The sequence below is a fragment of the Macaca nemestrina genome, chromosome 3, assembly GCF_043159975.1.
Source record: "Macaca nemestrina isolate mMacNem1 chromosome 3, mMacNem.hap1, whole genome shotgun sequence".
In the NCBI taxonomy this organism is placed as follows: Eukaryota; Metazoa; Chordata; class Mammalia; order Primates; family Cercopithecidae; genus Macaca; species Macaca nemestrina.
In genome coordinates, this window is record NC_092127.1 from 12,198 (window position 1) to 37,151 (window position 24,954).

General features: G+C 40.8%; 1 protein-coding gene across 2 annotated transcripts; it reads left to right on the forward strand.

Moving 5' to 3' along the window:
- The first annotated feature begins 519 nt into the window (after positions 1–519).
- On the forward strand, positions 520–24,239 carry LOC105466557 (toll-like receptor 3). Of its 2 annotated transcripts, none has more exons than XM_011715517.3 (6): positions 520–819; positions 7,624–7,846; positions 15,177–15,624; positions 17,435–17,626; positions 21,244–23,096; positions 23,621–24,239. In XM_011715517.3, exons 3-6 carry the CDS (start codon positions 15,184–15,186, stop codon positions 23,847–23,849), a joined length of 2,715 nt encoding a protein of 904 aa, XP_011713819.2. In that variant the 5' UTR covers positions 520–819; positions 7,624–7,846; positions 15,177–15,183; the 3' UTR covers positions 23,850–24,239. The 2 variants fall into 2 exon arrangements, with proteins under 2 accessions (XP_011713819.2, XP_070948794.1); XM_071092693.1 differs by having other exon boundaries at positions 15,177–15,315.
- The last annotated feature ends 715 nt before the right edge of the window (positions 24,240–24,954 follow it).

Here is a 24,954-nt window from a genome sequence, read left to right on the forward strand (position 1 = left end):
AACTGTGATATTTCACTGTGTAACAACATAGTTATAATATATCCTAGTACATCTGTAATGAAAAAAGTGAGTTCATTTCTTAACAAGCGCATTCACTTAACTAGTTGGAGTCATTAAAGCGAATTAAGAACGAAATGCCTAGTTAATCTGAACTTTACTGGGCATACTGATTTGTTCCCTCACGCATCTGACCATTGAAAAGTGGATCAGCAGGAATGGGACTGCCTCTCGGCTCTGCCATGATCGGCTCTTCCTTTGCTGTGAAACTCAGTTTCTTCCTGGGACAAGAGGTTAACTTCTGCAGTGTTATTTTACAGCGTTGCAAAGAGATAAAAGCCAGACAGAAGAAGTGAAAGTACTTTAGCTTTGATTAGGAATTTTTTTTTCTGTCCCTGTGACCATACACTACCCAATTCTGACAGCTTTGCATGAGTCTAGCAGAAAATCGAGGGATTCACTGTTATTCGTTAACTTGTAGAGGTCCAGACCCATCCACATCAAATGGTGAGGTCCCCACTTTCGACTTCAGCTGTTGCTAAATCTGTGACCCTTTTAATGAAATCCAAGGATCTCAGCTTTAAAAAAGTTAAAATAAAATAAAAACAAGATGTTTCTCGAAGCAGTTTGAAACACCTCTCTGAGGTGTCGGAGATTGTTTTTGTTTTCTCCCTTTGCCCTTCCTGGAATGCACCAAACATAAAAGCATTTTTTTCAAGCTTTACTTTCACTTTCGAGAGTGCCGCCTATTTGCCACACATTTCCCTGATGAAATGTCTGGATTTGGACTAAAGAAAAAAGGAATGGCCAGCAGTCATCCAAGTAAGTGAAGGTGTTCATTTCACGTTCTTACTGGGCAGGGTCTCTCTTGCTGAGTAGAATTCGTTAGTAGAATGTGTATGGTTTTAACCTTCTTTGGTCTTTCTTGGATCTGGTGCTTGAAATCCAGTCAGAATCATTCAGGAAGGAAAGTGGAAGAGCCGGGAGATGACATGGGCTTGGGAGAAGGGTATAACTCAGAATACAAGTAAAAGCACCAGTATCTGGTTAATTTGATCATATATTTATGCAGTATTTAATTTTTTTCCTCTGTAGCATTCTGTACCTGGAAAAAACACATTAGGGAAGCTATGGAAATCATTTTGCAACACCTTTTTAACAAATCACACTTTACCTTAAAGAAACAAAACTCCAAGATGTTAAAAGAGCGTGTCCCCTTTTGTTAGTTTTATTGGCAGGAGGGGAGACAGCAGCTGGCATTGTGTGACAGTGTCTTGCATAGGAGAGAACATTCAGGTGTGCCTAGGAGTAAGTAAATGGCTTTCTTTCACCTCACGAAGGATAATGGAAGAAGCGGGGAAGTGGAAAGATGTTCAGGTGTGCAGGAAGATCAGAAACTGGCATTGGCAATTGTGGGCACTTGGGCGAAAATGGAGTTGGCTTCAGCAAGTTGGCTCCCAGGTTTACCGATGATTATGTGCTGGTATGTGTCTGCACAGGGGCGTGCCTATGTATTAACCTAATACAAAGGTTGCAAAGTTTACAAATCAAACTATGAATAGTGGTTAACTCCAGGTAGTCTGGCTCCAGACCCCATGTCCTAACCATTAGGCAACATTGTCTCTCACTTGGACGAAGAATGTGAATTCCATGTGCCCTTACAAAATATTTCCAAAATTCTAAGGCCAAGTGAGACTCTTTTTCATTGCTTCTTCATTTTCTTTATTTCTGTTAGATCTCATTCAACAGCAACTTTTTCTTCACTCTCATTTCATCCTTTAACTGCATTTTTGCTTGTTTTACCGAAGCATGTCCTGGAATAACGTTTTCATACAGATCATATGGCTATGAACTTACTGCATTTTTGCATATCTCAAAATACTCGTACCTTTTTCTTTAGTTATTCAGGTGGCTGTGAATTTTTTTTTTATTTTATTTCATTTCATTTCATTTATTGATTTAGAGACACGGTCTCGCTGTGTTGCCCAGGCTAAAGTACAGTGGCATGATTGTGGCTCACTGCAGCCTTGACCTCCCTGGCTCAAGCAATTCTCACACCTCAGTGTCCCGAGTAGCTGGGACCACAGGTGTGAACCACTATGCCCAGCTAATTTTTAAAAACTTTTTGGTGGAGATGCGGTTTCCCTATGTTGCCCAGGCTGGTCCCAAACTCCTGGGCTCAAGGGATCCTCCAGCCTCATCTTCCTAAAGTGATGGGATTCCAGGCATGAGCCACAGGTAATTTTTTTGGCCTGGCCAAAGGTAATTTTCTTGTTTTTTAGAGAGAGGATCTTGCTCTGTTACCCAGGCTGGAGTGCAGTGGTGTGATCATGATTCATTGCAGCCTTAACCTCCGGGGCTCAAGCAATCCTCCTGCCTCAGCCTCCGAAGTAGCTGGAACTACAGGCTTGTGCCACCACACTTGGCTAATTTCTAATTTTGTGTGTGTGTGTGTGTGTGTGTAGATATGGGGTCTCACTATGTTGCCCAGGCTAGTCTTGAACTCCTGGTCTCAAGTATCCTTCCGCCTACCCCTTCTGAAGTGCTGGGATTTCAGGGATGAGCCACTATACCCCTTGCCTGGATATGAAATTTTAAATTCAAAATAATTTTCTCTAAATGTTTGGAAAGCTTACCTCTATTGTTTTCCAGTGGTTCATTATTGGGAGAGCCTGCTCCTGATGTTTAACCTGGGTTCTTTTCTATTTCCCAAGTGTCTCGGCTGGGTTGAGAAATAAAGGGAAAGAGCACAAGAGAGAGAAATTTAAAGCTGGGTGTCCAGGGGAGACATCCCATGTCGGCAGGATCCGTGATGCTCCCTAAGCCGTAAAACCAGCAAGCTTTTATTAGCGATTTTCAAAAGGGGAGGGAGTGCATGAATAGGGTGTGGGTCACAGAGATCACATACTTCACAAGGTAATAAAATATCAGAAAGCAAATGGAGGCAGGGCGAGATCACAGGACCACAGGATGGGGCAAAATTAAAATTGCTAATGAAAATTCGGGCACACATTGTCGTCGATAACATCTTATCAGGAAACAGGGTTTGAGAGCAGATAACCTGTCTGACCACAATTTATTAGGCGGGAATTTTCCTCATCCTAATCAGCCTGGGAGCGCTACAGGAGACTGGGGCTTGTTTCATCCCTTCGGCTTCGACCATAAAAGACAGCACATGCTTCCAAAGGAGCCGTCTATAGGCCTACCTTCAGAGTGCATTCTCTTTCTCAGGGATGTTCCTTGCTGAGAAAAAGAATTCAGCGATATTTCTCCTATTTGCTTATGAAAGAGGAGAAATATAGCTCTGTTCCGCCCAGCTCACCTGCGGCCAGTTCAAAGTTACCTCTCTTGTTCCCTGAACATCGCTGTTATCCTGTTCTATTTTTTTTTTAAGATGCCCAGATTTCATATTGTTCAAACACACGTGTTCTACAATTTGTGCAGTTGATACAATCACAGGGTCCTGAGGCGACATTCATCCTCCTCAGCTTATGAAAAAGATGATGCGATTAAGAGATTAAAGTAAAGACAGGCATAGGAAAACACAAGGGTATTGACTGGGGAAGTGATAAGCGTCCATGAAATCTTCACAATTTATGTTCAGAGATTACAGTAAAGACAGGTATAGGAAATTATAAAAGTATTAATTTGGGGAACTAATAAATGTCCATGAAATCTTCACAATTTATGTTCTTCCGCTGTGGCTTCAGCCGGTCCCTCCGTTTGGGGTCCCTGACTTCCCACAACATCTCTCCCTTTCTTTTTACATAAATGTGCCTTGGTGATGAAGGCTTGTTCGTTCTCTCGATTTTGACGCAGGATTCTTTGACTGGCCCGGCACACTGAAAACAAGCCGATTAAACAGAGAAACATAATTCCAAACTTCACCACAGTAGAGCCCCCAGTAGACTTGATCCAAGTCATGGGGTTCAATCCGTAAAGATTTTTCACCACCTGATCTAAGGCCTCAGCTCCCGGCACAATGGATAAGTGAGCTTGAGAGGCTTCAAAAATTTGTTTCTTTAATTTAGTTATGTCCAATGATAAATTATCTTCCCTTCCCAGAAGGTGTCCCTGGACCATTTCCCATGAATGATCAGTCTCATTATAGGAATATGGGGTGATACAGAAATCAGAAGTATTCCAGTCGCACTGCATTTGCAAGTGATGTTCGAGACTCACTACCCGATCTCCAAGCCAAATAACAGACGGTCTTAAATCATTAATTTGATTAGCCAATTTTTGATCAATGCCTTGTTGAGAATTCCACATTTGGGTGGAATTGGCTTGCTAATTATTAACAAATTAAGCTGTTTGAATAGATTGATGTAACGCCATTCCGGCAGTGGTGGCCAGTGCAGTGACTGTAATGATCACAGTGATTATAGTGAAAACAAATCTCTTAGATCTTTTTAGAATTTGCTGTAACACTTCATTAATTAAATGCATCGAGGGAGAGGATTCCCAAGGTCTGGGCAAAGTTACCGGAATCCAGATTCCTTCTCGAGCTCGAACCAACATTACACTTTTCCTGGAGTCAAAACGGGAGTTAATACAAGTGTACAAATGACAATTAATGCATTGGACAGTTTGATTGTTTGTCCAAATTTTTATATTTCCCACTAACAGCATGTAAGGAGGCTTAACACAAGTCTGTATGGGAATAGTCAGGCTGGAGGTAAGTAAAGCAGAATGCTTTGATCTACGTTGATCTACGTTGATACTGAGAGATGGGGGCAGTAGTGGGTACAACAGACAGAATAGTTTCCCCTTCCCATACTCACAGTCCAGACATAGCAATAGCCAATTTCCAAAGTTCTGGGTGTTCTGGGCTCAGAATGGGGAGTATCATACGAGGCCTTGGCGCGGCGGGGAGGATAATGCCTTTATCTTCCCATTTTACGGGAAAGAATGAGCTGAACCTCCTATGCAAAGTAGAAGGATGATTCTCATTCTCCCAATAAGAAATAAAATAAGTAGCCTCCAGGCATTCCCTTCCACCAGAGGAGCAATGGTTTTTTAAACAGCCCTTTGGTGCCCAGTCTATTACTAAACCATATGAGTCATTTTTTAATATTACTGCATGTGAGTTAACACAGTCTTCCCAAATTAAAGTTTTAGATGGGCCCTCAAAATTTTTAGGGCATGGTTTTCCTGCAGGTTTGTATTGAAAGTATGGAGCATCTCCCATTACTCCCGCTTTCATTTGTTTTAAAGGAGAAAGGGAGCGGCCAGAGACCAAATGTCCCGGTTCCTCTGTAACTGATCTCTCCGGAAGATAAGCAGCCCACACTTGAGTTTCTAGATGAATACAACCAGGTGCGTGTCCGAGGCACAGAGGTGGTTATTTGTAACCCCTGGTAACATTAAAAGCAGTGCCTTCTTCTCCTGGTTGAGCAGGCCAACGGTCATCTGTAGCTCCAGGCATCCACACACTGTCGTTAGTGCAGATTTCCACAGGAGCGTCCATCCAGGTGAGAGGTCGAGTAAGTGGAGGAAAAGGCACATAAGCCCAATAAGAATGATTATGTGTAGCAGGTAAATCAGTGTGAGAGGAAACTGGAGAGACAGAAAGTATAAAGAGGAGAATCATTAAATAAAACCCATTATAAGCGAGATTGAGTGCTGAAGGAGGAAGAGAAAACAGAGGGATGTTATTTTTAGGCTAATAGAAATGGAGAGATTTTTAGGTTTGTAAGGAGAAAAAGAAAGGTAATTAGAAGTGGGATTAGTTAGATGAGTCTCCATTGCCATCAGAGAGGATTGAATTAGACCCATTGTGATTTGGCATGACAGCTTCTAAGAAGTTGGCACAGATCTCACCACGTCTGAGGGCAATCTCTGACACAGACGTCTTTTCTCTGTGGGTTTTGTTTGATGATCTGGTGAAACCCAAGCACATCCTCTTTCCCATGTTAAGTAGAATTAAAGACAATATTTAAAGATTTGGGGAAATCCTGTAAGGCAGTAATCACAGCAATTAACTCTGCCTTTTGAGCAGAAATATAAGAAGTAGGAATAAGCTTGTCTGTAGGACCTACATAGCTAGCATTACCATTGCTGGAGCCATCGGTGAACACTGCAACAGCCTCAGGAATGGGCTGATCTTTGGTTAGTCGAAGGACCAACCAAGATGTCATTTTTATAAAATCAAACAGTTCGTTTTTTGGATAATGATTGTTAATAACACCAATAAAATCAGCCAAGTGAATTTGCCACAGTGCTGAATGTTGAAAGGCAGCCTGAACTTTGAGCTGATTTAAAGGAACTACAATTAAATTCGGATCAAATACAGAAATTTGAAGTATTGTACACCAAGCCTGGCCAATTATTACGGCACTTTGGTCCAGATAGACAGACAAAGTTTTTGACACAGAATGAGGAAGAAAACACCACTCCACTAAATCATTATTTCGAACTGTTAGTCCAGTAGGGGAGTGTAATGAAGCGAAAACCAGAAGCTGAAACGGCTGTCCTCTAGATAACTGGGCGGTCTGGATTCTTTCCTCTGCGGATTCCAGTTCTAGTGAAGCCTCAGGGGTCAAAGTCCTGGGACTGTGGAGATGGGACTTTCCCCGCAGAGTAGAAAACAAGTTCAACAGTGCATAGGTTGGAATGCCTAAAGTAGGTCTTAAATAATTAATGTTACCCAAAAGTTTTTGGAAGTCATTTAAAGTTTTTAAGGAATTTCTCCTAATTTGAATTTTTTTGAGGTTGGATGCATTGTTTATTCGACCATCATTTCTAAATATTGAACAGGAGTGGTCTGTTGAATTTTATCCTGGGTGGTGTGTAATCCAGCCTCAGTAACACGGCGGCTCAAAATTTGATAACAGTCAATTAATTCTTTATCAGTGGGGGCACCAATTAAAATATCATCAATATAATGAAGAATATAGGCCTGGGGAAATTGGGCTCGAACCGGTGACAGCACCCGTCCAACATAAAGCTGGCAGATTGTCGGGCTATTCAGGATTCCTTGAGGAAGTACTTTCCATTGATAACGAGCTGCAGGCTCCTTATTATTGATAGATGATACAGTAAAAGCAATTTTTTCACAATCCGATTCATGTAAAGCAATATGAAAAAACCAATCTTTAAGATCAGTGACTATAAGAGGCCAATGTTTAGGTATTGAAGCAGGGGCAGGCATGCCGGGCTGGACGGACCCCATAGGTTTCATTACAGCGTTAATGGCCCTTAAGTCGGTTACCATCTGCCACATGCCTGATTTCTTTTTTAGTGGAAACACAGGAGAATTCCAGGGGGAAAGAGAGGGTTCCACATTTTTAAGCTGTAACTGTTCAGAAACCAATTGAGTTAAAGTCTACAGTTTTTCAAAGCCTGATTGGGCATAAGTATCAGAGAAACGATCGGAGCCTGTGAGCTGAGCCTGAGTAACTAGAATGCCATTAGTTAATATAGCTGAGCCTGCAGACAGGCCTCCTCTGACCACCAAGTACGAAATTGTAAATGCTGAGATGGGGTCAGAACAGCTTTTGTCAAAATGTCCCAGTCTAAAGGAAGCAAAGCGACCTCTGTACAAAAAGTTTGCAATACCATTTTAACCTAAGGAGAAGTAGCACCATACTGAGTACACGCATCCTTAAATTTTTTTTTTTAAAGTAAAATTGAGCGGCGCATATCGACGCAGACCAGAATGAGAGTGTGAGAAAGGGGAATTGAAGGAGTAGAAGAAGCAGAAGTATACCGGTGATTGCTGGCGTCCATGTGCGAAGAACCATACAAAGAAGCAGGCTGAGGGGATGGCAACGTGACCAGTTGAGGAACTGAAACGACAGGAGGGTGAGGGGCTGAAGTGGATAGGAGAAGGCCTGAGGAATTACAGGTAAATTGTAGTTTGGTCCCGGAGCCATTAGGTGACACCTAGAGACAAATGCTGCAAAGGTTTGAAGAGGGACGAATTAGCATATCTATGGTCCTGGGCTGAGTGAGTCACGGCCACGGCCACGGGAGCTGCAAGTACTTGCTCTTCGTGAAAAGAAGTAAGATCATCAAGGGGTAACGTTAAGCCAAAGTCACCAGAGTTAGACCTTGAATTTTCAGCATCGTTAGGTGGAAGAGGAGTAGCTGAATGGAGAGGCTGATCAGATAACGAAGGCCATGTGAGAGAAAAGTTGAGGAGGTATTAGGATGGCACTCACCAAGGCCCAATCATCCCAAGCAGTGACAGGGGCACAATTCCCTGTTGAGACAAAGTCCTGGAATGCTGTAAAAAGATCCAATACTTTTACATATACGGTTCCTTTTTTAGGAAACCAAGGACAGTATTTTTCCACCGCCCTGAATAGAGAGACCATATTTTCCATGGGCACCCAAATCATTCCTTGTTTTAACCAGAGTTTAATATAGAAGAGATAGGTATAATTTTTATACTCCGTGTGTCCCATAGTTAACCAGGATTATACACAGACTATTCACCATTCATCAGGGAGTCGAACACACGTATCTGTGAACCAAGCTGATGTCGTTTCACTGTACCTGCCAAAAGGAGTCAGGTTCCCACATGCACTTAGGAAAAAAGAAAGACCACGTTAGCGCCAGATATCGGGAGAACCCGCTCCCAATATTTAACGTGGATTCTTTTCTGTTTCCTAAGTGTCTGGGCTGGGTTGAGAAATAAAGGGAAAGAGCACAAGAGAGAGAAATTTAAAGCTGGGTGTCCAGGGGAGACATCACATGTCAGCAGGATCCGTGATATTCCCCAGCAGTAAAACCAGCAAGTTTTTATTAGCGATTTTCAAAAGGGGAGGGAGTGCATGAATAGGGTGTGGGTCACAGAGATCACATACTTCACAAGGTAATAAAATATCATAAAGCAAATGGAGGCAGGGCGAGATCACAGGACCACAGGATGAGGCGAAATTAAAATTGCTAATGAAGTTTCGGGCATGCTTTGTCGTCGATAACATCTTATCAGGAAACAGGGTTTGAGAGCAGATAACCTGTCTGACCACAATTTATTAGGGAGGAATTTCCTCATCCTAATCAGCCTGGGAGCGCTACAGGAGACCAGGGCTTATTTAATCCCTTCGGCTTCAACCATAAAAGCCCGCTTTGAGAGGGCCGTTCATAGGCCTACCCTCAGGGCGCATTCTCTTTCTCAGGGATGTTCCTTGCTGAGCAAAAGAATTCAGCGATATTTCTCCTATTTGCTTATGAAAGAGGAGAAATATAGCTCTGTTCCATCCAGCTGCCAGTTCAAAGTTACCTCTCTTGTTCCCTGAACATCGCTGCTATCCTGTTCTTTTATTTTTAAGATGCGCAGATTTCATATTGTTCAAACACACGTGCTCTGCAAACAATTTGTGCAGCTGATACAATCACAGGGTCCTGAGGCGACATTCATCCTCCTCAGTTTACAAAGAAGATGATGAGATTAAGAGATTAAGGTAAAGACAGGCATAGGAAAACACAAGGGTATTGATTGGGGAAGTGATAAGTGTCCATGAAATCTTCACAATTTATGTTCAGAGATTACAGTAAAGACAGGTGTAAGAAACTATAAAAGTATTAATTTGGGGAACTAATAAATGTCCATGAAATCTTTACAATTTATGTTCTTCCGCCGCGGCTTCAGCTGATCCCTCTGTTCGGGGTCCCTGACTTCCCGCAACAGTTCACGTTACTGGTGAGAAGTTTTTTATTAATCAAGATCTCTTTTCTTTGGAAATGAAGGCTTTAGGATTTTTGTGTGCATGGTTGCAATTCTGAAATTTCATAAGATTCTCTCCACGTCTGTTCCTCTTTCACTCCTCCCGCCTAGCATTAGGCGAGCTTTGCCCACTGATGAAATGTCTTCAGATGGGGAAAGTCCTTCAGTCATTCAGGGATATGCTTTGTAATGGATTAGTCCTTCTCAGCAATTCTGACCTCTAGCCGGAGCCCTACCAGAGGGGTACCTCTCGCCTAAGCAAGGAGAATGTATCGTAGGGACTTTACCTGTGAGTTGGTAAGTAGAGGTAGGAAGTTCTGAAGGAAATGGAAGAGAGGTTTGGGAGACTGTAAGAGAGGAGGCAGGTGGGGAACTGGTCCCTGGCGTTCAAGAGGCATCATTGCCAGCCCTGCATTCTTCATGCACCCGGGCAAGTCAGCAACGTGCATCCTTGCTGGCCTGGCTGTGGCATTCCTCATGGCCTGTGGATATAAAGAATGTGCACAGCTCTACAATGATTAGTGCCAGAATTGTAAAAGCCATGAGATGGGAATACTAGTTTATAGAAGCCAGTTTTTTTTTTTTTTCTGTTTCTGAGAACTAAATTAGAATACTAGTAAAATCACTATTTTTAAGTATATTAGAATAATTCTAAATACTCACATTAGTTCTGTTTTCCTAGGATTAGTCACCTAAGACAATTTTATTATCTGAAACTTATCTGGAGTAATTTTTGTGTCATGACTTTTAGATCTTGTGGAATATCTGTTTAGATATCATTACCATTACTTCATCTCCATACTTTGTGGGTGTATTTGATTTTTTAAAATACCTGAAATTAGGTTGTTGGTCACACCAGAGAGTATCACATTGGGTACACATCCCACCAAAATAAAGTGTGACAATGTGTGGAGATAAGAGTGGCTTTCCTGAGCTGATTAAATGCCCGTGGAAAACTACCGTATGAGTGCATTCTCACACTGCTCTACAGAAACACCTGAGACCGGTCAGTTACAAAGAGGTTTAACTGGCTGATGGTTCTGTAAGCTGTACGGGCAGCATGGCAGCCTCTGCTTCTGGGGAAGCCTCAGGGAGCTTTTACCCATCACAGAAGGCAAAGCTGGAGCTGGAACCTTCACATGGCCAGAGCAGGAAGAAGAGAGAAGGAGAAGGCATCACACACTTTATTTATTTATTTATTTATTTATTTATTTATTTATTTATTTATTATTTTGGGGGGAGCGGGAGCGGAGTTTCGCTCTGTTGCCCAGGCCGGAGTGCCATGTGGTGGGATCTCGGCTCACTGCAACCTCTGCCTCCGTAGTTCAAGCGATTCTCCTGCCTCAGCCTTCCCAGTAGCTGGGATTACAGGCGCCCGCCACCATGCCCAGCTAATTTTTGTATTTTAGTAGAGACAGGGTTACACCATGTTGGCCAGGTTGGTCTCGAACTCCTGATCTCAGGTGATCTGCCTGCCTTGGCCTCCCAAAGTGCAGGGGTTACAGGCATGAGCCACTGCACCTGGCCACCACACACTTTTAAATGACTGAATCTCATAAGAATTCACTCACTCATTATCAGGAAAACAGTACCGAGAGGGTGGTGCTAAACCAACTGTGAGAACTCCGCCCCATGAGCCAGTCACCTCCTACCAGCCCCCACCTCCAACACTGGGGATTACAATTCGACATGTGATTTGGGTGGAGACACAGGGCCAAACCATATCAGCTATGTATTCAACATATATTTATTTCTTCAGAGCCAACAAAGTGGCAGGCGTTGTTCTAGGCACAGACAACACCATATGGAATAAGAACTATGTTCTCTACTATTATAGCTTCACATTCTAGTGAGAAGCAATAATTAATAATAAAGAATACACAACATTGGATAATTTCCATCAACCATGGCACAGAAAAAGCAATCTAGAAGAAGAGCAAGATGGGATGGTTTGCACTTTGAACTTCAAGACTTGTTATAAAGCTAAAGTAATCCGAACAATGTGGTATTGGCCTAAGAACTGACAAATATTTCAGTGGAAGAGAGGAGACAGCCCAGAAATAGACCCTCACTTAAAACATTTATTCGGTTTCTAAGGAAGGCACACAACAGTCCAGTGGGGGAAAGAAAGTCTCTTTAAAAAATGGCCTGACTTGGCCAGGCACGGTGACTCACATCTATAATTCCAGCACTTTGGGAGGCCAAGGCGGGTGGATAACCTGAGGTCGGGAGTTCAAGACCAGCCTGGCCAACATGGTGAAACCCCGTCTCTACTAAAAATACAAAAATTAGCTGGGCATGGTGGCGGGTGCCTGTAGTTCCAGCTACTCTGGAGGTTGAGGCAGGAGAATCACCTGAACCTGGGAGGTGGAGGTTGCAGTGAGCCAAGATGGCGCCACTGCACTCCAGCCTGGGCGACAGAGCGAGACTCCATCTCGAAAGAAAAAGGTCTAACTGACTGGGTATACACACAAAATACCGTGACTCCTACTTCATGCATACACAATAATTAATTTAGGAAAGATCACAGACCTTAACATAAAAGCTAACACCATAAAGCTTTTTAGAGGAGAGTATCTAAGTAGGAGAAGTTTCTTAGAGAAGACACAGAAACAATAAAAATAAAAGAGAAAATGATAAGCTAGACTTCATCATAATTAAGAAGACATTAGTAACAAAATAAATAGGCAACCCACACACTGGGAATAAATATTTACAAAATAGGAATCTGACAAAGGACTGATACTGAGATATGTAAAAAATTCCTACAACAGAATAATAAAAAGGAAACAATCGAATAGATGAGCAAAATATTTGAATATATAAGGGAAGATAAATGAACAATAAGCACATGAAAATTGTTAAATATCATTAGTCCGCAGGGAAATGCAAATTAAAAGCATAATTAGCTATCACTACATACTCACCAGAATGACTAAAAATAAATAAAAATAGGCACCAAATGTTGTCAGGGAAGTCGGTGGTGCGATACTTTCCCAAAAGATCTGGCAGTTTCTCATAAAATCAAACGGCCTCACCAAATGGCCCATCCATTCCAATCCTAGTAATTTACCCCAAAGAAATAGAACACAGTCACCTGTTGCTTAATTATGGGGCTACATTCTGAGAAATGCATTGTGGGAACATCAAAGGGAGTGCTTACACAAAACTAGACAGTACAGCCTGTGGCGCCCAGGCTGCAAAATCAGACAGCCAGCCTGTGACTGCACTGAATACTGGAGGCAGTTGTAACACAATGGGAAGTACTTGTGTATCTAAACATAGAAAAGGTAAGTGAAAATGTGGTAGGAAAGATTACAAATGGCACTTCCATAGGGGCACTTAGCACAAATGGAGCTTGCAGGACTGGAAGCGGCTCTGGGTGAGTCTGTGAGTGGGTGGGGAGTGAATGTGAAGGCCTAGGACATGGCTGTGCGCCACTCAGACTTTATGAACACTATACACTTGGGTTATACTAAACCTATTTAAAAATCATACTTTCTTCAATAATAATTAACTTACTATAACTGTTTTACTTTATAAATGTTTTAATTTTTCAAAACTTTTTGACTCTTGTAATAATGCTTGGTTTAAAACAAACACATTGTACACCTATACAAAAGTATTTTCTTTCTTTATATTCTTATTTTATAAGCTTTTTTCTACTTTTAATTTTCTTCTTTTTTTTTTAACTTTTTAAACGTTTTTGTTAAAAACAAAGACAGAAACACACACATTAGCCTAGGCCCGCTCAGAGTCAGGATCTTCAATGTCACTGCCTTCCACCACGTCGTGTCCCACTGGAAGGTCTTCAGGGGCCACAACATGCATGGACCTGTCATCTCCTATGAGAACAGTGCCTTCTTCTGGAATCCCTCCTGAAGGACCTGTCTGAGGCTGTTTTACACTTAACTTAAAAAAAAAAAATAATAAGTAGAAGGACATTCTAAAATTATGACAAAAAGTATAGTAAATACATAAATCAGTAACATATTCATTTATTATCATCAACTATTATGCACTGTACATAATTGTGTGTGCTATATTTTATATAACTAGTAGTATAGTAGGTTTGTTTACACCAGCATCACTATATACATGTGAGGAATGCATTGCACTATGATACTATGACAGCTACATTAGTAGGTGATAAGAATTTTTCAGTTACATTATGATCTGCAGTGAATATTTATTTATATGATTGTAAAATTTATATGATTGTAAAATTGAGGCTGGGCACTTTGGCTCATGCCTGTAATCCTGGCATTTTATGAAGCCAAGGCTGGAGGATCACTTGATGTCAAAAGTTTGAGACCAGCCTGGGCAACACAGCGAGACCCTATCTCTCTGTAAAATTTTAAAAAATAATAAAAAAATTAGCTGGGTGTGGTGGTACATGCCTGTAGTCCCAGCTACTTGGGAGGCTGTGGTGGGAGGAGCCCTTGAGCCCGGGAGTTGGAGGCTGCAGTGAGCCGTGATAGCACCACTGTACTCTAGCCTGGGCAACAGAGTGAGACCTTGTCTCTAAAAATAAATAAATAAACACAAATAATTTTTAAAATTGTAAATGATATTTACTGACTTTAGATTTTCTGGATTGATGTAGGCCAAGGACCTCATATGTAATCAGAGTTTCAGGATAACATGCTAACATTTCACATCTTGACAATGTCAAGCAATGTTATAGCTGACAGTTTTAGGAAATGTAAGAATGGAAGAAATGTGGAGAAAAATGTACTTATTTATTTTAAATAAAATAAAAATTAACTGGCTGGGCACGGTGGCTCACACCTGTAATCCCAGCACTTTGGGAGGCTGAAGTGGGCAGATCACGAAGTCAAGGGATGGAGAGCATCCTGGCCAACATGGTGAAACCTCGTCTCTATTAAAAATACAAAAAATTAGCCGGGAGTGGTGGCGGGCGCCTGTAATCCCAGCTACTTGGGAGGCTGAGGCAGGAGAATCGCTTGAACCCGGGAGGTGGAGATTGCAGTGAGCTGAGATCGCGCCATTGCACTCCAGCCTGGTGACAGAGCGAGACTCTGTCTCAAAAACAAAACAAAACAAAACGAAAACAAAAACAAACAAACAAAATTAACTAAAGAGAAGTGAAGAGAATGAAGGAAAAATACAATTAAATTCCTTATCTTTATAGTGAAATCAGTAAATGAAGAAATAGAAGGGCAAGAATATTAAGTTTATGGAGGTAATCATGAGAATTACAGATAGAACCTATCAAAAGAGAGACACTGCCGCTGCAACTGGGATCAAGGTGAAGGATGGGAAGGAAGTTTGGATGTTTTGTTTTTTACCTTTCTGTACTGTTTGAAATGTTTCTATTTTATGTATTACTTGTATAATATGCACTTGTAGGGCATAAGAGTATGAGTCATAATATACATAGTCATATTTTGGTGGTATATTTTACAAGGAATATACCAATGCATTTGAAAGTCATCTGCTATTAATGTTGCTCATACATTTTAATGTTTCTTCTATACAGCAGAATAATGAGACAGACTTTGCCTTATACCTACTTTTGGTGGGGACTTTTGCCCTTTGGGATGCTGTGTGCATCCTCCACCAACAAATGCACTGTTAGCCAAGAAGTTGCTGACTGCAGCCACCTGAAGTTAACTCAGGTACCCGATGATCTCCCCACAAACATAACAGTGTTGAATCTTACCCATAATCAACTCAGAAGATTACCAGCTGCCAATTTTACAAGATATAGCCAACTAACTATCTTGGATGTAGGATTTAACTCCATCTCAAAACTGGAGCCAGAATTGTGCCAAAAACTTCCCTTGTTAAAAGTTTTGAACCTCCAGCACAATGAGCTATCTCAACTTTCTGATAAAACTTTTGCCTTCTGCACGAATTTGACGGAACTCCATCTCATGTCCAACTCAATCCAGAAAATTAAAAATAATCCCTTTGTAAAGCAGAAGGTAAGACGAAAATGTCTATTGTTACTAATGTTTTAAAGTCACTTATCCATCCTTAGACTTACTATCTAAACATCAAAGTAAGAAAAAGGAAGAAATTTGATCTAATCCAATTTGCCACAAATATTGCCATTATAATAGAAAATGCTTCCAAAAGAGAAAATGTACTCTTAAATCAGTTTCATCCTTAATTTTCAATGTTTGCCTCTCTCGCTTTTTCCCATTAGAAACAGAACTTAGATGCAAGAGGTAGAAGTAATGAACAGAGAAGAATCAGAATATCCCATAAGAACATGGACACTGAACTTTCAGTGCTGCTGATTTAGTATGTGAAGTCATGAAAAAAGTCTAGAGTCCAAAGTCTGACTTAAATAAAATTAACAAATTGATACAATGATCAAGTGAATTGTTCAACTGAAAATTACCTACTCCTGGTTTAAGAAATCTCCTCAATGGCTATTTCAATGACTTGTTCAATAGTGGTGTCACTTTTTCAATGACGGCTACCTTTTTCTTTTCAACACTTTGCTTGAATTTTAGTTTGTTTTTTTTCTTTTCTTTTTAGTTGACATTTAATAATTGTACATATTTATGAGATCTAGAATGCAGATCTTTCAATATGTGTATACAATGTGTAATGATTAAATCAGGGTGATTATCATATCCATCATCTCCAATGTTTCTCATTTGTGTTGTGAACATTCAAAATACCCTCTTCTAACTTTTAAAAAATATACAATAAATCATAGTTAACCATATTCACCCTACAATGCTTTAGCGCACCAGAAAACAACAAACAAACAAACAAAACACAAGCTATTGTTTCTAAATCTGAGGCAATTATTAAGTGTTTTTCTTTAACCAAAGTGATTTTCAAGTTACTTCATTTTATGGCCTTACAAAAAATTGAGCATTGCTCTTCCTCAGATGCCAAGAATAGTCTACAAATATAAATATGCTGTGAAACATAAAGTGATTTGCTCCCTGGCTATTTTAAATCTTCTCTTGAGTCTTCTTTGAGTCTAATGTGGATGAAATATCTTCAAATACAAGTATAGGCCTCAAAATCTTGCTACAGAAGTCATTGTAAAATGTTATTTTTGTAAAGACTTAAATTAAAAAACTTGCTTCTCGTTAATAGAGATTACATTAGATTTTGCCTTAACTGGTATCATCAGCTTTTCCTTACCTTTTGCCTGAATTTGAAGCGTACATATTCAAAAGTAGCAAAGGGTAATAAAACATCCCACAGTACTGACAAGCAAACAAAAGTTAATATTCTGTACTAGTCATGATCCAAAATTTATATAACTATGAATCTTTCTCAGTATAAAAATCTATTTAAAATTTCATAGATGGCAAAATTCTACTCATGTTTTTTAAGAAAACATTCTGTTCTTTTTTCTGATACTTATTTTCAAGGTGAATGCATGACACTGTGTTTGATAAGCCACGTGAAAATCCTTGCATCATGAGTAAATGGTTATTAAAAATAAGTTTATAAATTAGCAAGGTTCCTTATATCATAAGTAAGCTTAAATCCTTCTTATTTTGGTAAGAGAAATAAAATGATTCTTGAAGTAAGAAATAAAATCCTTCCTACAATGGTTTCAAGGGTAACCATCACAAAGATTATAACATAACAAAGATTAATCAGAACAAAGATTTTTTCTTATGCTTACTGTTAGTATTCTACAGAATGATACAGAGGTGTTGATTTTGTTGTTGAAATATTTTTAAGACGTACTTACATTTAAAAGAACTGTTTTTGACACCAAGACTCTAACATATGCTTATTGTTTTTTCCCTTCAGAATTTAATCACATTAGATCTGTCTCATAATGGCTTGTCATCTACAAAATTAGGAACTCAGGTTCAGCTGGAAAATCTCCAAGAGCTTCTATTATCAAACAATAAAATCCAAGCGCTAAAAAGTGAAGAACTTGGTATCCTTGCCAATTCATCTTTAAAAAAGTTAGAGTTGTCATCGAATCAAATTAAAGAGGTAAGAAGTAAGCTAAAATTATTTTGCATTCTGCCTTTAAGGTGGGTAGTCCCTATCTGTGTCACAGACACAGGAATCTGTTGTTCTCTAGCCTTTGCCTGTCTTCCAGCATTCCTTCACACCTACTGCTTGGGGGCATTGGTGCCACCCTCGTGAGAGCTCAGGCAGCCCCAGGAGAGGTCGGGAGATGGGACTCTGCAGTCCTGCAGTACCGGGTGGAACCCCCGTGCCATGACCTTGGGAACATCCTTAACCTCCCTGAGTCTGTGTCCTCCCTTGCAAAGTGGAAATAGTGCTCTCTGTCACACAAACTCTCTGAAAGAATTATTAATAAAAGAGTACGATGGTCAAGAGCCCCAGGTTCACAGTTGGGTTAGCTGGCCTGGTCTCTGGGCTTTGTCTTTTAACCATCGTGTTATCAGGCAAGTTATTCAAGTTCTCCCTCTCCAGCCTCCCAGCTTTCAAACGGGCATGATAATGACTCTACCTCACAGGACTGTGTGGTAAAGAATTTAGGACCGTGTCTGGCATAGGCAGGGCTCAGGAAATGACAAGCAGCACTATGTTGTTATAAAAACCTTCCTACAATGAAGTCAGCTTAAATAACTGACAGGACTGTCTCTTTTTGGAATCATGATCTTCAGGCTAATCATTTGCTGTCACGGGGGAGCAACAACTATCTGGACGGGTGGCACAGGGGTAAAAGAATTTACCAAGACAGTTGTAGGTGGAGAAAGGCATGTTCATTAGTGAAAGTAGGAAACTACATTGCGAGAAGGCAACGGGCATTTCAGCAAGCGAAGCTGACTGCAAAGAAACAAAGGCTTGCTGGGGATTTTACAGGATGTTGTTTATGCTGAAGAGGGCTCTGTGCGGCACGGACAGCGCCCAGGTTGCAGTGGGCTAACTCGCAGGGCCCTGGGCATAGCTGGGCACGGGAAGACTGCCAGTTATTCGCACAGGAGGGCTATGTGTCCTGGATCATGAAGAAAGAAAGAACTTACCTGCTCTCTTGCTTTCTCTCGGTCCTGTCGACTGACTCCTTTTCCCTAAATAGGATTCCGCATTTTCATATACAGGTTGTCTGTATTTTACACTCATTTTGTTCCAGGCTACAAGACTACTGGAAATCCTTCCTTACAACTCTATTCATTTTCAGACATAAAAATAAATGGCGTACAAATTTATCCTGAGATATTAAGATGTTTTGTGCAAACTATTCATTTTATTTTTTTAAACAGCATTTTCTGTGATTAAGACATTTATGGCCGGGTGCGGTGGCTCACGCCTGTAATCCCAGCACTTTGGGAGGCCGAGGCGGGCGGATCACAAGGTCAGGAGATCGAGACCACGGTGAAACCCCGTCTCTACTAAAAATACAAAAAATTAGCCGGGCGCGGTGGTGGGCGCCTGTAGTCCCAGCTACTCGGGAGGCTGAGGCAGGAGAATGGCATGAACCCGGGAGGCGGAGATTGCAGTGAGCCGAGATCGCGCCACTGCACTCCAGCCTGGGCGACAGAGTGAGACTCCGTCTCAAAAAAAAAAAAAAAAAAAAAAAAAGACATTTATTATAGTAATGGTATTAAATATATCAATAAATGAGAAACAATAATAATAAGGGGTGATTAAAAAAAAAATCACTCAAATGTCCATAGTCAGAAACAACCACGGTTAGCATTTGGGTACATTTATCCCTGGCTTTTCTCCAAATAATTATAAGGAAAAACAACAGCTTAAATTCTTACTGTACTGAAATTCATACTGTTTTTTAAATCCTTAAGGCACTTAACTGTGTGTCAAGTACTGTGATAAATTTTAAAAAATATTTTATGTATATAGTAGTTTTAATCAACTTATTCTTAGTTTCTTTTCTTTTATTTTTTGAGACTGAGTTTCACTCTTTGTTGCCCAGGCTGGAGTGCAATGGCACGATTTGGACTCACTGCAACCTCCAACTCCCAGGTTCAAGCTATTCTCCTGTCTCAGCCTCCCGAGTAACTGGCATTACAGGTGCCCACCACCACGCCTGGCTAATTTTTGTATTTTTAGTAGAGACGGGGTTTCACCGTGTTGGCCAGGCTGTCTCGAACTCCTGACCTCAGGCGATCCGCCTGCCTTGGCCTCCCAAACTGCTGGAATTACAGGCGTGAGCCACCGCATCCGGCCTAATCAACTTATTCTTAATTGTCATTTTCACAAAGGAAAACTGAGATGAAGAAAGTTAACGTGACATATCTCAGGCCCCACAGGATCCACCTGGGACAGAGCTGGGTTTCTGGCTTGCTGGGACTGGAGGCCCTGCTCCTAACAGTTATGCTATATCGCCCACCAAAGATCATGATGTCTCCTGCTCTTTAGATTTAATATGATATCATGAACATCTCCCATACAATTAAGAATCATTCCAAAGCTAAATTTTACTGCCTGTAAAATAGTGCTATCATGTAGATTTATCATACTTAATTTCATAATTTTCGGCTTTGCATTTTAACTCATTTGTTGATGATAAAGCACCCTTTCTTCTACACTTCTCTTTTTTTCCATTAGTCCTACTGTCCCCCAAGTGACACATTACAAATCAGAGCCCCGCCAGGCTGAGCGCAGTGGCTCACGCCTGTAATCCCAGCACTTTGGGAAGTCGAGATGGGGGTGGATCATGAGGTCAGGAGTTCAAGACCAGCCTGGCCAGCATGGTGAAATCCCGTCTTTACTAAGAATACAAAAAAATTAGCCAGGCGTGGTGGCAGTCGCCTCTAATCTTAGCTACTCAGGAGGCTGAGGCAGGAGAATCGCTTGAACCCAGGAGGCGGGGGTTGCAGGGAGCTGAGATCACACCACTGCACTGCAGCCTGGGGGACAGAGCAAAACTCTGTCTCAAAAAAAAAAGAAAAGAAAAGAAAAGAAAAGAAAAGAGTGACTTCATGGCAGTCCATGAGTGACTTCATGAGCAGTTTATTCATTGCAATTGTTCTCATGGTGATAAAGAAAAAGTACCAGGAGATTGATCCTGGACTGGAAGGTCAGAGAAGGCTCCTTGAAAAGGTGGCATTTAAGCTGAGGCTGTGAATGCTGAGCAGAAGCTAGCCAGTGGCCAGGGGAGTCAGAGGTTGGAGCAAGAGGTGGGCGCTGTAAGGAAGGACTCGTGCATTAGAGGAAGGGGGAGAAATGCTCTGCCCACAGGATGTGGTGAAGGGTGACTAGAAATGGAGTAAAGAACTGCATTGAGTCGGGCGCAGTGGCTCATGCCTATAATCCCAGCACTTTGGGAGGCCAAGGCGGGTGGATCACAAGGTCAGGAGTTCGAGACCAGCCTGGCCAACAGGGTGAAACCCTGTCTCTACTAAAAATACAAAATTAGCTGGGTGTGGTGGCTGGCGCCTGTAATGCCAGCAACTCAGGAGGCTGAGGAAGGAGAATTGCTTGAACTCGGGAGGCGGAGGTTGCAGTGAGCTAAGATGGCTCCACTGCACTCTAGCCTGGGTGACAGAGTGAGACTCCATCTCAGGAAAAAACGAAAACAAAAACAAAAACAAAAAAAACAGAACTGCATCTAAGCTTTTCAACAACCTTACAGAGTCTGTGCTTTTGATTGTTAACCTCTTTTTTTCTACCTTTAGTTTTCTCCAGGGTGTTTTCACGCAATTGGAAGATTATTGGGCCTCTTTCTGAACAATGTCCAGCTGGGTCCCCGCCTCACAGAGAAGCTATGTTTGGAATTAGCAAACACAAGCATTCGGAATCTGTCTCTGAGTAACAGCCAGCTGTCCACCACCAGCAATACAACTTTCTTGGGACTAAAGTGGACAAACCTCACTATGCTCGATCTTTCCCACAACAACTTAAATGTGATTGGTAACGATTCCTTTGTTTGGCTTCCACATCTAGAATATTTCTTCCTGGAGTATAATAATATACAGCATTTGCTCTCTCACTCTTTGCACGGGCTTTTCAATGTGCGGTACCTGAATTTGAAACGGTCTTTTACTAAACAAAGTATTTCCCTTGCTTCGCTCCCCAAGATTGATGATTTTTCTTTTCGGTGGCTAACATGTTTGGAGCACCTTAACATGGAAGATAATGATATTTCAGGCATAAAAAGCAATATGTTCACAGGATTGATAAACCTGAAATACTTAAGTCTATCCAACTCCTTTACAAGTTTGCAAACTTTGACAAATGAAACATTTGTATCACTTGCTCATTCTCCCTTACACATACTCAACCTAACCAAGAATAAAATCTCAAAAATAGAGAGTGGTGCCTTCTCTTGGTTGGGCCACCTAGAAGTACTTGACTTGGGCCTTAATGAAATTGGGCAAGAACTCACAGGCCAGGAATGGAGTGGTCTAGAAAATATTTTCGAAATCTATCTTTCCTACAACAAGTACCTGCAACTGACTAAGAACTCCTTTGCCTTGGTCCGAAGCCTTCAACGACTGATGCTCCGAAGGGTGGCCCTTAAAAATGTGGATTGCTCTCCTTCACCATTCCAGCCTCTTGGTAACCTGACCATTCTGGATCTAAGCAACAACAACATAGCCAACATAAATGATGACATGTTGGAAGGTCTTGAGAAACTAGAAATTCTGGATTTGCAGCATAACAACTTAGCACGGCTCTGGAAACATGCAAACCCTGGTGGTCCTGTTTATTTCCTAAAGGGTCTGTCTCACCTCCACATCCTTAACTTGGAGTCTAATGGCTTTGACGAGATCCCAGTTGAGGTCTTCAAGGATTTATCTGAACTAAAGATCATTGATTTAGGATTGAATAATTTAAACACACTTCCAGCGTCTGTCTTTGATAATCAGGTGTCTCTAAAGTCATTGAACCTTCAGAAGAATCTCATAACATCAGTTGAGAAGAAGGTTTTCGGGCCAGCTTTCAGGAACCTGAGTAACTTAGATATGCGCTTTAATCCTTTTGATTGCACATGTGAAAGTATTGCCTGGTTTGTTAATTGGATTAACAAGACCCACGCCAACATCCCTGAGCTGTCAAGCCACTACCTTTGCAACACTCCACCCCACTATCATGGGTTCCCAGTGAGACTTTTTGATACATCATCCTGCAAAGACAGTGCCCCCTTTGAACTCTTTTTCATGATCAATACCAGTATCCTGTTGATTTTTATCTTTGTTGTACTTCTCATCCACTTTGAGGGCTGGAGGATATCTTTTTACTGGAATGTTTCAGTACATCGAGTTCTTGGTTTCAAAGAAATAGACAGACAGACAGAACAGTTTGAATATGCAGCATATATAATTCACGCCCATAAAGATAAGGATTGGGTCTGGGAACATTTCTCTTCAATGGAAAAGGAAGACCAATCTCTCAAATTTTGTCTGGAAGAAAGGGACTTTGAGGCAGGTGTTTTTGAACTGGAAGCAATTGTTAACAGCATCAAAAGAAGCAGAAAAATTATTTTTATTATAACACACCATCTATTAAAAGACCCATTATGCAAAAGGTAGGTAAACATTGTGAAATTTTAAGTGTGTACTTGCTTTTCAATTAAACTTTTTTTTTTTTTTGGATGGAGTCCCACCCTGTTGCCCAGGCTGGAGTGCAGTGGTGTGATCTCAGGTCACTGCATCCTCCACCTCCCGGGTTCAAGTAATTCTCCTGCCTCAGCTTCTCGAGTAGCTGGGATTACAGGTGCGTGCCCCCATGCCTGGCTAATTTTTGTATTTTTAATAGAGATGGGGTTTCACCATGTTGGCCAGGCTGGTCTTGAACTCCTGGCCTCAGGTGATCTGCCCACCTGCCTCCCAAAGTGCTGGGATTCCAGGCGTGAGCCACCACACCCGGCTTCAATTAAACTTTTAAATATTACCAATATTACTCAACTCAAAGAATTTTAAAAACAAAATTAAGAAAAAAAACCCCTGAGTTTCAGTAACAGCTTAAACTCTGTTACAGACTATTTTAAATAGTAGTGATTCTGGCTGTTAAGAACTGTGTATTAATTCTTCGATACCTTTCTTTACTTAGATTCAAGGTACATCATGCCGTTCAACAAGCTATTGAACAAAATCTGGATTCCATTATATTGATTTTCCTTGAGGAGATTCCAGATTATAAACTGAACCATGCACTCTGTTTGCGAAGAGGAATGTTTAAATCTCACTGCATCTTGAACTGGCCAGTTCAGAAAGAACGGATAGGTGCCTTTCATCATAAACTGCAAGTAGCACTTGGATCCAAAAACTCAGTACATTAAATTTATTTAAATATTCAATTAGCAAAGGAGAAACTTTCTCTATTTAAAAAGTTCCATGGCAAATTTAAGTTTTCCATAAAGGTGTTATAATTTGTTTATTCATATTTGTAAGTGATTATATTCTATCACGATTATATCTCTTCTAGGAAAATGTATCTCCTTATTTCAGGCCTATTTTTGACAACTGACTAAATTTTACCCAAAATAAACACAGAAGCACATAAGAACATTCTCTACTGATAAATACACGATCCACCACTGAGTCTGTGACAACTTAAGGAGTTTTAAAACATTTCTCATTTTTAGAAAAGTTAGAGTTACATTAGGGTTTGTGATGATCTTTTCGTTTTTTGGATACACTTAAAAGAAAGATAATTGTTTCAATGGGTATAATGCTATTTCCTTTGTAAAAGAGTAAAATATACCCATATTTTTAACAAGTTTAATTACAGTATTTTTTCAATGGAAACACTTTGTATTTTAGTAAGTACTTGTCTCAGTATTGATTTCGTTAAATGTTAAATATTTTTTAATATGCATACCCAAGGGCAGAAAACATTTGCAATTCATTTTCATTAATGAGATGATTACTTGAATGAATATTGACTTGTATTTTCCTGAGATACGAGTTTCTGCTGTGGGAGGGTAGAAACAATTCTCCTACTAAGAGTATTGTGGGCAGGCTTGCTTTCTGAAGGCTAATCAGTAACTGGCTTTGTGGAAACAACCTTCCTCCCATGGTTACAGACTCAGGAGATGGCACTGGCGAAATCACTTGGGCTCACTGGGATTTTTTGACTCCTGATCTTGAAAATTATGATAATAAATAGCATCGTAGATATTCCTATATAATTAGTGATGATGATCACTGTATAATATATTCACAGGAATGTATTATTTTACCATAAAATAATATGCCATGTATAAGGTAGTCCTTATCTAGAAAGACTATTTTTATTTTTTTGTTTGTTTTTTATTCGTTGGTTTGTTTTTGAGATGGAGTCTGGCTCTGTCGCCCGGGCTGGAGTGCAGGGGCCCAATCTCCGCCCACTGCAATCTCCACCTTCTGGGTTCAAACTATTCTCCTGCCTCAGCCACCAAGTAG

What these genes read in the sequence shown, in the direction of transcription:
- LOC105466557 (XM_011715517.3), top strand. Translation starts at nt 15,184, where the DNA reads ATGAGACAGACTTTGCCTTATACCTACTTTTGGTGGGGACTTTTGCCC. An exon ending in ATCCCTTTGTAAAGCAGAAG is followed by an intron (nt 15,625 to 17,434) that starts GTAAGACGAAAA and finishes TTTTCCCTTCAG; the next exon opens with AATTTAATCACATTAGATCT. An exon ending in AAAGACCCATTATGCAAAAG is followed by an intron (nt 23,097 to 23,620) that starts GTAGGTAAACAT and finishes TTCTTTACTTAG; the next exon opens with ATTCAAGGTACATCATGCCG.